Source organism: Salvelinus alpinus, chromosome 4 (genome assembly GCF_045679555.1).
Source record: "Salvelinus alpinus chromosome 4, SLU_Salpinus.1, whole genome shotgun sequence".
NCBI lineage: Eukaryota > Metazoa > Chordata > Actinopteri > Salmoniformes > Salmonidae > Salvelinus > Salvelinus alpinus.
In genome coordinates, this window is record NC_092089.1 from 18,916,592 (window position 1) to 18,930,140 (window position 13,549).

The following is a 13,549-nucleotide window of genomic DNA, read 5'->3' on the forward strand; positions in this document are numbered from 1 at the left end:
AATAAATTAAGACTTGACAAAATGTTGAGTTTTAAATAAACAATTTCTCTTTACACATATATTGTAATGACATAGAGACTATATCTTCGACTACAACACCATCGTACAACACAAGTGGTCTCTTTGTAATTGTCTTGGTTAAAAACGTTGTATAATCGCTCTTTCCCATAGGTACAGGGACAAATGTATAGCCAATTGACCTAGACACATTTTGTCAAGGTGAGCGTCTGCTCAATTTTTTTAAATGAATCTACTGTACTTCTTTGCAATGTGTTATTTGGGCCTGAAATAGCCGTGCAATAATGCAATGACTCGGTTAGCTGTTGTTAATTTTAGCCTGCAAGCTAACCACCATGTAAAGCTGTGTTGTTGTGTTAGCTGTGGCAAGATAGCTAGCAAGTGTGCTAGCAAACCGCCCTTGTTTTGTTGGTGTTAATTAGCTATTCATGTTCAGGCCAAAGAATGGACATTTTTAAAAGTGTTACAATGACAACAAAGAGAGACTGCCATTAGCCACATTTCTGTGTCAGTCGTCATGTGGGATGCATGCCAATGTTGTGGTTAGGGAGTTTGATATCAGATAAGACCAACCGTTTCCCCTGCTAATATTTTCTAGCTGACTTGCCTAGCTATTTATTTAAATATAATTAACGTTACTACTATTCCTCATTTTAGGTCAAGGTAATGCCTTATGGTCAGGTTGGTTGTATGTAACAACAGCTAGTCGGCTAGCTAGATAAAACAATGTATGTGGTGGTGACAGGTACGTGTATAAACATTCGACTCTCCCCTGTAATAGGGCACCTCTATGAACAACTTGAATGACCCCCCTAGATGGAACATGGGCCCAGACCCACGAGGAGGTGCTGCTGCTGCTGACGGGAACAAATGGAACTATGCCCTCCTGGTGCCAATGCTGGGGCTGGCTGCCTTTCGTAAGTTGCCTGCACAGTACAGTGTTGTTATACAAGGACAGGATATTCACTTTACATGACATGTGGCGTATATACAACTGAAGACAACATTTGTAGGCCAATCTTGTACTTACTTTGACAGACACTGACAAGACTTATACTCTTTTTGTGGTGACCTCACTGCATTGCCCTACACCAAATAGGTTGTCATTACAACATTATTATTACAATCACTACATATATTGCAGAAAAGTGATTGGGTAGTTCCAACCGGGGCTTGAACATGGGACTGTTGAACCAACACCTTCTCTGAGGAGGGGAGGTTGGTGGGTTATTATATGAGAAGGTGTTTGGTCAACAGCCACAAGGTCCTGGGTTTAAGCCCTAGTCAGGACTACGCCCTATAATAACCAAACAACCTCCTATCCTCAGGCTGGATCTGGACCAGAGAGTGTCAGACAGAGATCATAAAGGTCAAGGCCCGGTACGACCAGGACATGTCTACCGTGACCTCCAACCTTGAGATGAAGTACAGAGACATCCTGACGGAGAACCGGCGGGCGGCGGCCATCTTAGAGCTGGAGCTGGAGAAGGAGAGGCAGAGGGTCCAGGGGTACCGCCAGGCCCTCATCTCACAGAGCCAGCAGGTCATGGAGGAACGCAAACAGCTACAGGTGGAACGAGAGGTGGGAGGACTTGACTTAACGATGCACCCCGGGATCTTAAGCACAGCAAATTTGTAACATATAGCACAAATTTCTAAATTCGTATGATATACAAATTGCAAAATTCGTAGCATGTCGCAAGAAATGGATGATGTAGTACACAATTGGATGAAGTAGTACACAAGAAACGGGGACCACTTTTGTCTCATGAGCAACACTTTCAAAACTACAGGCTGAAATGATCAAAATGTTTGAGAATGCATCTTTAACTTAGTTTTAACTCCTAGTGGAGCCTGGTAAGGGCCTTGAAGGTGTGAGGGGAATGTTGCTTTTAAGATGGACTTGTTATAAGCTGAGGTTATTTGTTGATGTTTAAATTGAACAGATAGGGACAGTGAAAGAGAGACAGGAAAGGTATGAGATGTGTGCCAGAAGGACGATGGGTCAGATTCAAACCTATGCAGACACTGGTATACAAATACATGTGTACTGAAAGGGGGAAGGGGGATACCTAGTCAGTTGTACAATTGAATGCCTTCAACTGAAATGTGTCTTCTGCATTTAACCCAACCCCTCTGAATCAGAGAGGTGCAGGGGGCTGCCTTAAATCAACACCCACGTCTTCCGTGCCAGGGGAACACTGGGTTAACTGCCTTGCGCAGGGGCAGAGCAACAGATTTTGACCTTGTCCGCTCAGGGATTCAATCCAGCAACCTTTCGGTTACTGGCCCATCGCTCTAACCACAGTGCTGTGGAACTAACCACTAGACTAAACCCTGAAGCCACAGTTGAGCTTTGTATTATCTTGTGTTTAATAAACATTTCATTTTCAAATCGCCAGGCTCTGGAGCAAGAGAAGATGAAGCTTTTAGAATCCGGCGCCGCTGGGGCCATCCTCCAACACGCTCTGGCCAGAGAGAGCGACTGGCACCAGAGGGCCTCAGCCATGCTGAAGGATCTGGAGGAGGACCTTGTAGAGAGACAGGGGGCCTACTGCAACCTGCTCCTCCCCAGGGAACATAGACTGGAGATGGAGAAGAACCTGCTCATCAAGGTGGTGAAGGAACCGTTGGGAACGGATACAGATCTGGAGGGAGACCTGAAGGATATCTTTAAGAACGACCGCTACTGTGCCAAAGGCAACAATCGCCTCCTCAACGTGAAGAAAATGGACAAGAGGAAGAATGGTAGCTTGATGTGGCTCTACCTCAGATACTGGCAGCTGCAGGTTACTATGGAGGCGCATAAACGGGCAGAGGACTCAATACTGGGAGTTACACCAGATAACAACAACCTCAAGTGACCTTGATAGGGTTGACATTGAGTATATAGTAACAGTCTTCTTGACTGCACAAATGTTTTATTTTTCACTAAATGGTGAATTAGTTCATATATTTCATTTCCTCTACATCATTTTATGACTCCTGACGAATGTAAACGCTTACTTTGTTACTAGTGAAACACAGTAAATGCCAATGGAATTGTCATTGAATGTCAGGGATATTTTCACAACTATAGTTTTGTCTTTGCACTCCAAACCCAATGTTGGATGATATGATACAGTACCATGAATTCTAGAGGAATTTCTCCTATTGATAAAATCATGTATATCCACATTGGACATCACAGCTGTTTGGTCAGTCATGTAGAAAAAAAATAGTGATATACTTTATTTTGACAGAATATACAATGTTATAACAGACTGTGGTTGTGTCATACAATAATGTAATGAGGTGTAATATACTGACATCTCTGACTGGATACTTGGTGTGGGTTATTTAATTAGAGGTATGGTTGAGTAAAGCCCAGGACCACTTGACAAGCATTGCTGACCATAGCATCCTCAGGCTCCATAAAGTTTGAACTAATGTAAACTGAATCTAAGAAATAGACCTGAGCAAACATTTACATTTTAATCATCGAGCAGACACTCTTGTCCAGAGATGGAGTTTTGTAGGAAAAAAACCAACCACAGTTATTGCACGTAAAGCCTTCTTGGAAACAGCTGCTATCAGTAGAAAAAAGACAGGAAGAGAAAAACAAGTGCAAAAGACTGAGGCACAGCAATCCCCTATCAGCTTTAGGCCATCTACGGCCAGGGGCGATCCTGCCCAGGGAAGGCTGCCGTTTCCTGGCTGAGACAGTAGCCCAGGGCTCCTGGAGGGAATAGTGGATGAACAGCTGAACTCTGGAAGTCTAGGTAGGATGGGCAGTCATCCTCTCTAAGACACCCCTTAAAGTCCCGCTCCAGTTATTTTTGACCTTTTCCTGTTGAAAAACAATATCCTGGGTATAAATGTAGTAATGTAATGTGTCCTTAAGCGCCAAAAGAGAACAGATGACTTCCTCTATGCTGCCAATCACTTCAGCTACTGAAATCTGGTCTTAAAGGGGGAATCCAGGATTTGAAAAACAACAAAGCAGTCACTCTGCTACTTGCCCCTTTAAAGGGGAGGTGCCTGCATGAGGCGACCTGGGCATGGCGTTGAAGATACGGAAGCCCTCTTTGGTGGCAAAGTCCCAGGCCAGGTCAGCCACCTGCTCAGCTAACCTCCCAGAGCTGGTTTGTCCTGTAAAAGAGGGATAGTTAAGTCTACAACTACATATTGTTCATAAAACAGATGTAAGGTTAACATCTGGACAGACTGTTAGGCTAGCTAAATAATAATATAAATCTGGACAGACTGTTAGGCCAGTTAAGTAATAATATAATCTGGACAGACTGTTAGGCTAGCTAAATAATAATATAATCTGGACAGACTGTTAGGCTAGCTAAGTAATAATATAATCTGGACAGACTGTTAGGCTAGCTAAATAATAATATAATCTGGACAGACTGTTAGGCTAGCTAAATAATAATATAATCTGGACAGACTGTTAGGCTAGCTAAATAATAATATATTCTGGACAGACTGTTAGGCTAGCTAAGTAATAATATAATCTGGACAGACTGTTAGGTCAGCTAAATAATAATATAATCTGGACAGACTGTTAGGCTAGCTAAATAATAATATAATCTGGACAGACTGTTAGGCTAGCTAAATAATAATATATTCTGGACAGACTGTTAGGCTAGCTAAGTAATAATATAATCTGGACAGACTGTTAGGTCAGCTAAATAATAATATAATCTGGACAGACTGTTAGGCTAGCTAAATAATAATATAATCTGGACAGACTGTTAGGCTAGCTAAATAATAATATAATCTGGACAGACTGTTAGGCTAGCTAAATAATAATATAATCTGGACAGACTGTTAGGCTAGCTAAATAATAATATAATCTGGACAGACTGTTAGGCTAGCTAAATAATAATATAATCTGGACAGACTGTTAGGCTAGCTAAGTAATAATATAATCTGGGCAGACTGTTAGGCTAGCTAAGTAATAATATAATCTGGACAGACTGTTAGGCTAGCTAAGTATTAATATATTCTGGACAGACTGTTAGGCTAGCTAAGTATTAATATAATCTGGACAGACTGTTAGGCTAGCTAAGTAATAATATATTCTGGACAGATTTAGGCTAGCTAAATAATATAATAGTAATATATGCCATTTAGCAGACACTTTTATCCAAAGCAAATTAGTCATGCATGCATAGATTATTTTTTTAATGTATGAGTCTGAGACACAATCCTAAACTCTGGTCTATGTTCTGGTACCTGCAATGGTACTCTTGCTCTCCCCCTGGTGGCTGGCTGCCAGGCAGAAGAGGTGGAAGGCCATGTAGAAGTTCCATTCTGGGATTCCCTCCTCCAGACCCATAGAGCTGCAGTACTGCCTCATCACCTCCTCCACAGTGGGGATACCCAGCTGGACTAGGCCCCTGTCAGATATACCTGTAGGAAACACAATGAAACCACCACTGTGTTGATATACTGAGTCATATCTATACCGAACAAAAATAATCAACGCAACATGCAACAATTTCAAAGATGTTACTGAGTTACAGTTCATATAAGGAAATCAGTCAATTTAAATACATTAATTAGGCCCTAATCTATTGATTTCACATGACTGGGAATACAGATATGCATCTGTTGGTCACAGATACCTTTAAAAAAAAAAAGGAGGCGTGAATCAGAAAACCAGTCAGTATCTAGTGTGACTACCATTTGGCTCATGCAGTGTGACACATCTCCTTCGCATAGAGTTGATCAGGCTGTTGATTGTGGCATGTGGAACGTTGTCCTACTCCTCTTCAATGGCTGTGCGAAGTTGCTGGATATTGGCGGGAACTGGAACACGCTGTCATACAAGTAGATCCAGAGCATCCCAAACATGCTCAATGGGTGACATGTCTGGTGAATATGCAGGCCATGGAAAAACTGGGACATTTTCAGCTTCCAGGAATTGTGTACAGATCCTTGCGTCATGGTGCCATGCATTATCATGCTGAATCATGAGGTGATTGCAGTGGATTAAATGGCACTACAATGGGCCTCAGGATCTCGTCCCGGTATCTCTGTGCATTCAAATTGCCATCGATAAAATGCAATTGTGTTAGTTGTCCGTAGCTTATGCCTGTCCATACTAGGGCTGTCCCCGACTAAAAAAAAATATTGATTGGTCAAAATGTTTAAACTTATTTTTCCATATATAGACAGACACCCTATGTGTTTGAATAAAACCAACTACATGTGCACTGAGCTTGTCTGATGCTTTAAGCACACTGTTTGATTATATAATTAAGACACACAAATGACTCAAGAAAGAGCCCGATGGTCACAATGTGTTAAAAGAAAAATACAGCGAGTGCATGTGTGACTGGCGCAAGTTGTCTCGCTCTCCTCCCTACTGCAGCGAAAAGGCACCACAACACAGCAAGTGTTTATTGCACTGTCCATGCTGAAGCTGCCACATCATTACAGCCATTTAGTTTCTGTCTTGATTCTGACTGAAAAGTTCTATTAACGAAATCCCTAATTTGTTTAGGAAAGCCAAACAGGTGCTGTTAAATTACAATATTATTATTTTCTCTGACCATTTGGAACAGTAAACAACACTAAATAAGTGTACCAGAGAGTCTGTTCTAACGCAAGAAATAAATACATAAAGCCTTTATTACTGCAGATGAAAAACAGTTGCATGCACCTTTCCAACAAGTCAGTTCAAGTACATTTCTGCGCTGCTAGAGCTGTCCTGGTCAACTGTAAGTGCTGTTAGGTGGAAATGTCTAGGATCAACAACGGTTCAGCCACGAAGTGGTAGGCCACAACTGTGAAGTTTGATGGAGGAGGTATAATGGTCTGGGCTGTTTTTCATGGTTCAGGCCCCTTAGTTCCAGAGAAGAGAAAGCTTAACGCTACAGCATACAATGACATTCTAGACAATTCTGTGCTTCCAACTTTGTTGCAACAGTTTGGGGAAGGCTCTTTCCTGTTTCAGCATGACAATGCCCCTGTGCACAAAGCAAGGTCCATATAGAAATGGTTTGTCGAGATCGGTGTCGAAGAACTTGACTGGCCTGCACAGGGCCCTGACCTCAACCCCATCGAACACCTTTGGGATGAACTGGAACGCCAACTGTGAGCCAGGCCTAATCGCCCGACCTCACTAATGCTCTTGTGGCCGAATGGAGTCCCCGCAGCAATGTTCCAACATCTAGTGGAAAGCCTTCACAGAACAGTAGAGGCAGTTATAGCAGCAAAGGGTGGACCAACTCTATATTAATGGCCATGATTTTGGAATGAGATGTTCGATGAGCAGGTGTCCACATACTTTTGACCATGTAGTGTATATAGGCTTTGTTCAATTTATCGAATCAGTTATTGTTTTCTTGTTAAACTCAGACATTTCTCTCAAAACACAGGGATGTCGATTCACAAGGAACTAGTATTATCAGAGGACCAAAAAACAGTAGGTTATTCTGTCTGGAATTGCACAATATTACATTACCCGACCACCCCCAGTAAAACTAATCCTGTCTGAATGTGGTTTACGGCATTGTTCTCAATCCCAATATGCTACTATGCACATAGCAACATAGGGAAAGGTACCAATTCTATGGTGCACTGAAGATTATGTTTCAGACCTGCAGACAGCGACCGTATCCAACGCGGGAGAAAGTTTGTTATAAAATAATATTAGATCTATTAGCGTTGCACCATTCTTCTTACATAATAGAACCACATGCTCATTTTAGAGTGGCCTTTTATTGTCCCCAGCACAAGGTGCACCTGTGTAATGATCATGCTGTTTAATCAGCTTCTTGATATGCCACGCCTGTCAGGTGGATGGATTATCTTGGCAAAGGTGAAATGCTCCCTAATAGGAATGTAAACAAAGTCGTGCACAAAATTTGAGAGAAATACGTTTTTTGTGCGTATGGAACATTTCTGGGATCTTTTATTTCAAGCTCATGAAACATGGGACCAACACTTTACCTGTTGCGTTTATATTTTGGTTCAGTGTAAATGCATACTACTTCTAGGCTATATCCCAAATGTCACCCTATATAGTGCACTACTTTTGACCAAGGCGCATGGGAATAGGGTGCCATTTGAGTTTTATATCCGTGGGCCTTGTAGGGTGCAGTAGTACGGTTAGGTAGTATAATGGTACCTGTCAGTAGAGGGTTGTCCTGGGGCAGGTAGTGAGCCATACAGCTGAAGGTCAGGTCTGTTAGAGGGTCACCCAGTCTGGAACGGCCCCAGTCCATCACCGCAACCACCTCTGGCTTCTCTGGGTGGAACACAAGGTTCTCCAGTCTATGGACCAGAGGGGGTTTTGGGTTGGATTCATTTCACCACGGCTGTGTTCAAAATGGCACCCTTTTCCCTTCATAGTGCACTACTTTTGACCAGATCAATGGGATTAGTACACTATATGGGGAATAGGGTGACATGTGGGATGCACACCTAATCAGGACTTTTCAAATACAAATATTACTGCTGATTATGTAAATATGTACATGCTGTGTGTGTGTTATACCTGAAGCTTCCATGGATCAGCGTAGTTCTCTGGTGTTTGGGGAGGTGCAGAGGAAGCCACTGTATGAGTCTCTCCATGGCTGGGATGGGCAGAGTCTCACTGTCCCTGTACTGCTGAGTCCACCACTGTACCTGAAGCCCCATGTAATCCACTACAGAGGAGAAAGAAGGAGAGGGAGAGAGAAGATGGAGAGAGTGAAAGAAAGAGAGAGAAGGAGAGAGAGAGGAAAGCCAGAGAGAGAGAGAGAGAGATAGAGAATAACACAAAACAATCTTTGCTAAATAAATGAATTACCTGGCTCGTCGTAGTCCTCCAGGCCGACTGCTCTAGTATCTAGACAGTGGATCTGGCAGAGTGTGTGTTGCATGGCTTGGTACAAGGCCCTCCTGTCCCCAGGGGTCAGGCCTGGCAGGGAGGGGTCACTGAATATCCTACCTAGACAGACCTCCATCAAGAGGAAGGGAGCACCCAGGACACTGGACAACACAACCACATACAGGAAGAAGACAGAGACAGACAAACGGGGATAAAAAAAAAAACGAATCTAGAACTATGTAACGTGCATGAGTGTATGTATGTTTCTGTGTGTGTGTCTGTGTGTCTGTCAGGCAGTGTGCGTTCTCACCTTGGGTCCTCACACAGATCAATGATCTCTGGAACAGGGATGCCTGATCCACTGAGAGATTTCAACAACCTGTGGAGTACAGAGAATAGAGTGATGTATGAAGAAACGTTCTTTCAACTGGAACTGAACTAACAGTTTAATAATACACATGGTGTCACAAATGACATTCTATTCCCTATAGTGCACTGCTGTTGACCAGGGCCCATAGGGTGCACTATATAGGGAACATGGGGCCGTTTGGGACACAGACACAGTGATCTATATAGAAGAGACGGATGATCAATCCAGATGCTGATCACTTCCATCTCACACCCATCTAATTCCCACAGCTAGGTAGGTGGTGAGTTGGAGGAACCCAACCTGTACTCTGTCTCCATGGCACGGGAGGTTTTCTGCTGTTTCCTCAGGAGGAGATGGCGCCCTCCAGTGGTCAAGTGATATAAGGCGTTTGACTGACTGGGGCTGAGTTGTTGGACAGCAACAGGGTCTGTTTCAGATATAGAGACAGACAGCATCAACAACAGTAAATAGAGACACCGGGTGTGTCCTGAATGGCTTCTTATTCCTACTTCTTTTGACAAGGGTCCTTTTTAGGAATAGGGTGCCGTTTGGGACGCAGACATCATATAGGTGAGCTTTCTAAACAGACATCATAGATCAACATACATGTCCTGGTCCTCCCTTCCCCCAGTGCCTTTAGAGGCTACGGGACTTTGTACTGACAACACTGAGGTAATATCAATTCTATCCATTTCTAGACAGAAGTTTTGACATGGATATATGTTCTGACTAAGCTCTGACAAAGGCCAAGAGGCCAATATGTAATCTTTTAAACTACAGTTATCCTGGCAAGAGTAGTGTGCAAGGTTTTCTTTTCTTTAAAGAAATGGATAGATGTACCTTTGTCAGACAGATGGAGAATCTTCCTCAGGTACTGTGTGAGTTGGTCCATAGGGAGCTTTGTGGCCCAAGGGGCAGAGCCAGGCCCAGGAACAAACCCTGACAGTGGGATCCCCAGCACCCCTTCCAGCTCCTTCACTGACACTGCAAGGTCCCCTACCTGGAGAACAATATCTATCACTCACCAGTTCACAGAGTCTGTGGGATCTATCACTCACCAGTTCACAGAGTCTGTGGGATCTATCACTCACCAGGTCACAGAGTCTGTGGGATCTATCACTCACCAGGTCACAGAGTCTGTGGGTTATGCTCCCTAATGTTTGGTGACTACTACGAAGCTTGGGGAAGAACTTGAAACACTGCTCAATGAAACAGCGAGATCATTCACTAGGTTGCAGTCACTTGCACAGTACACCACAGAATCTCCAAGATAGAGTGGTATGGGGGAGTTATGAATGCAGAGATGGGGCTCACTCACCTTGATAGCATGTATCCCTAGCTGGGCAGCTGCCTTAACGTTTAACTCCAGGTCATCCAGAAACACAGCCTCATGGGCAGAGACACCCAGTCTGTTCAGGCACAGGTGGTAGATCCTAGGGTCTGGCTTACTGAGGCCCTCCCTACACGACTCAACTATCTACAACCAGAGATGGGGGGAGAGAGAGAGGAGTAATGAGAGAGGTAGGAAAGAGGGATGGTGAGAGGCAAGATGGGGACAGAGGGAGAGAGAGAGAGAGAGAGAGAGAGAGAGAGAGAGAGAGAGAGAGAGAGGAAGTCTGCATTGTATTCATAATGCCATTTCTGCACTCAAACACAGAAATTTGACATAGAATTGTCTACTAACTGTTACACAGCTACTATTTGTGTTACTTTTACTATCATTCCTACATAATGTCCTCTGTGTCCCAAATGACACCCTATTCCTATGTAGTGTACTACTTTTAACCAGGGCCTATAGGGCTCCCATAGGGCTCTGAACAAAAGTAGTGCACTATATAGGGAATAGGGTGCAATTTGGGACGTAGATGATGTAAACATAAAATGCTTAGTCACCACATCGAAGAGAGAGTGGTCCAGAGGCAGGAAGGGGTCACCGTTCAGCTGGAGGAAGTTGTTGCTGAGGACAGCAGTCTTCAGGCCCCTGGAGCGAGCACACAAAATGGCCTCCATCATGACGGGTAGAGGCCTGGTCATTGGCCCACTGGTCAGATCAGACAAGAATGAGCCAATGGGAACAGGACATCCTGCCTGAGGGTGGAGCAGCAGAGGGGGATAATGAATGAAGATGTGGGTTAAATCCCAAATGGCACCCTATTCCCTAGTTTAGTGCACTACTTTTAACCAGGGCCCATAGGGTACAGGCTGTAGGTACAGAGAGACATGGCTAGTCGTGATGTAGTAGACATAAGCTCACTATCTCACTGCACTGCCTGCCGAAGGCCTCCACAAACTCCTCAGCCCCAATCTCTCCACGCATGAACCTCTTCCACGCGTTCACCTCCCCACCTGTCCTGATGGCCTTGCCCAGCGTGCCCAGAGGAACACTGTTCTGTTGTTCAAACACTAGAGAGAAAGAGACCAAGGATATTATGTTGCACTATATTGACTTCTATGTTTATTTTTATTTAACCTTTATTTAACTAGGCAAGTCAGTTAAGAACAAATTCTTATTTTCAATGACGGCCTACCGGGGAACAGTGGGTGAACTGCCTTGTTCAGGGGCAGAACGACAGATTTGTACCTTGTTAGCTTAGGGATTCGATCTTGCAACCTTTCGGTCACTAGTCCAACGCTCTAACCACTAGGCTCCCTGCTCCCTCGCCCCTATGTAGAGGCCCTTTCCTCCATTAGGAGTTGAATGGAAATAAGTAGGTCTACCGTAATGGCCTATTTTTTATGTTAGGTTATACAAGGCTTGTCTGGAACATTGTGGGGTACATTGTGTGGCCTATATGACATACCTGTTGCCAATTTGACAGGTGACGGAATGAGAACTCCATACATGTCAAAAATGACAGCTTTGTAAGTGGAGATGGCAGCAAAGCTTCTGTGACAGAGGCTAGGCATCTTCAGACTCCACAACTGAGACCTGAATCGTGCAGCAGTCCGCATCTTCTTCATCATTATCATTATCTTGGTTTTGCACAAGAAAAGGGTACAAAGATTGTTAGTCAAACGAGAGAAGAGAACACTCTAAAACAAGTAAAGATTGCTGCCCTGTGTCTGACAAAAATACCTCCTTAGATTTATCAAAATCATAACATTGAAAACAGGAGACAGTGGAAAAGTTTCCCCCTTATTTCAATCTGACCTCTTACTTCAACGTTGTCACTGTCAGGCAATGTCAGATAGTTGTCAACGTCTCTCTCCCTTACCTGTGTTGACCTTACGCTGGCTAACGTTGATTGCAGAATATTATGTGATAGTCTTGTATTCTAGAGACATATTTGCAGTACTGTTTACAATGCAGACATGTTGTACTTCAATGTAGGTCATGTGATTATGGTGTGTGCTTACGTTGTTACGTTGGAACGCCCTCTATTTTATTTAGGGTAAATATCTGAGCAGAAGAATGGGAAGAAGACTGATATGTACTCATGATATGAGTTTATAACAATAACTATCATTTACCAAATGTGTTCGCAAAGGTAAAACTATTTGCAATTCATTCCAAAGAGGACAATGCACTCACAAAATACATGAGAATGTATGCCATCAGATAGCTAGAAACTGGCTAACAGTTTTTGGCTAGCTATTCTGCAGAGCTTGGCAAATTAGCTTGCTGCTAGCAAGTTAGCGTTATCGTCGGACAAGCTAATAGCTAACCCAAATAGTAGTTCGCTTGCCATTTAGAATGTGGAATACATGGATTTCATTAATATATTCATCTAACTTTCTTTGCCCTTGTCATATCACCATCGTTTAGTTAGCTAGTAATACGTTAGTTAGCCCAGTTAAAAATATAACGTTAGCCAGCTAACTTATTGCAAAGTTAACTAGTTACTGTAGCATTAGGTACCAGACAACTAACGGCCAGCTAGCTAAACGGTTTGTTGCAAATTAATATCCTATTTGTTCGGTCATTAAATGTTAATATAACGCTTGTTTTATCACTTGACTTTTGCCACTTTTAATAACCGACATGCTAGCTAGTTAACCAACCAACCGCTTGTGTGACTTTAGCTAGCTAGCGATAATCTAGCTAGCTAGTCTACGATAGCCTGCTAGCTAGCTACCTAGTTTAGTAAATTAGGCTAGTAACTATCCTAGTACGTAAATTAAGCTAGCTAGCTAGTTAACGAATAATGTGAAAATATGTGGTGACGTTTGCTAGTCAACTCAACATACGAGTTGATTAATTAGCTAACTAGTACTGTTATGAATGATTGTTTCCATGATGTTTTAATGAGTAGAATGTGCCAGTTGTGTGAGTATGGTGGTAGTGTCATTTTAGTCATAATAGATTATCGACCCTGCACTTGCTTATAGTTGCACTGGGGTCAGTCAGG

At 43.1% G+C, this 13,549-nt stretch overlaps 3 protein-coding genes across 16 annotated transcripts in view; 2 read left to right on the top strand and 1 right to left on the bottom strand.

The window, feature by feature from the left end:
• ccdc127a (coiled-coil domain containing 127a) lies at positions 1-3,340 on the top strand. The gene is made up of 4 exons (XM_071395879.1): positions 1-219; positions 800-935; positions 1,347-1,600; positions 2,421-3,340. The coding sequence occupies exons 2-4, from the start codon at positions 809-811 to the stop codon at positions 2,880-2,882; spliced, it is 843 nt and encodes a 280-aa protein (XP_071251980.1). The 5' UTR covers positions 1-219; positions 800-808; the 3' UTR covers positions 2,883-3,340.
• LOC139572964 (acyl-CoA dehydrogenase family member 10-like) lies at positions 3,224-12,551 on the bottom strand. 5 transcript variants are annotated; one of them, XM_071395873.1, is made up of 13 exons: positions 12,416-12,551; positions 12,002-12,173; positions 11,455-11,603; positions 11,094-11,288; positions 10,519-10,677; positions 10,041-10,200; positions 9,501-9,627; positions 9,141-9,209; positions 8,810-8,991; positions 8,516-8,666; positions 8,147-8,292; positions 5,245-5,421; positions 3,224-4,149 (listed from the first exon to the last, which is right to left on the bottom strand). In XM_071395873.1, exons 2-13 carry the CDS (start codon positions 12,168-12,170, stop codon positions 4,004-4,006), a joined length of 1,830 nt encoding a protein of 609 aa, XP_071251974.1. In that variant the 5' UTR covers positions 12,171-12,173; positions 12,416-12,551; the 3' UTR covers positions 3,224-4,003. The 5 variants fall into 5 exon arrangements, with proteins under 5 accessions (XP_071251974.1, XP_071251976.1, XP_071251975.1 ...); XM_071395875.1 differs by having other exon boundaries at positions 12,359-12,533; XM_071395874.1 differs by having other exon boundaries at positions 12,352-12,533.
• Positions 12,549-13,549, top strand: part of phf20l1 (PHD finger protein 20 like 1) — a 26,875-nt gene continuing 25,874 nt past the window's right edge. For 9 of the 10 annotated variants that reach the window (XM_071395860.1, XM_071395863.1, XM_071395864.1 and 6 more), the window contains exon 1: positions 12,549-12,688. The gene's annotated coding sequence lies outside the window, so the exon portion shown is untranslated. Of the gene's footprint in view, positions 12,689-12,849; positions 13,089-13,549 lie in introns of those variants that run through there. The other variant, XM_071395861.1, reaches the window with a different exon arrangement.

Coding starts and splice junctions, on each gene's coding strand:
- ccdc127a (XM_071395879.1), top strand. CDS start 809: ATGAACAACTTGAATGACCCCCCTAGATGGAACATGGGCCCAGACCCA. Junction 936..1,346: donor GCTGGGGCTGGCTGCCTTTC/GTAAGTTGCCTG, acceptor TCCTATCCTCAG/GCTGGATCTGGACCAGAGAG. Junction 1,601..2,420: donor AGCTACAGGTGGAACGAGAG/GTGGGAGGACTT, acceptor TCAAATCGCCAG/GCTCTGGAGCAAGAGAAGAT.
- LOC139572964 (XM_071395873.1), bottom strand. CDS start 12,170: ATGATAATGATGAAGAAGATGCGGACTGCTGCACGATTCAGGTCTCAG. Junction 9,628..10,040: donor TCTCCATCTGTCTGACAAAG/GTACATCTATCC, acceptor TATCTGAAACAG/ACCCTGTTGCTGTCCAACAA. Junction 8,293..8,515: donor CTGATCCATGGAAGCTTCAG/GTATAACACACA, acceptor TCTGGTCCATAG/ACTGGAGAACCTTGTGTTCC.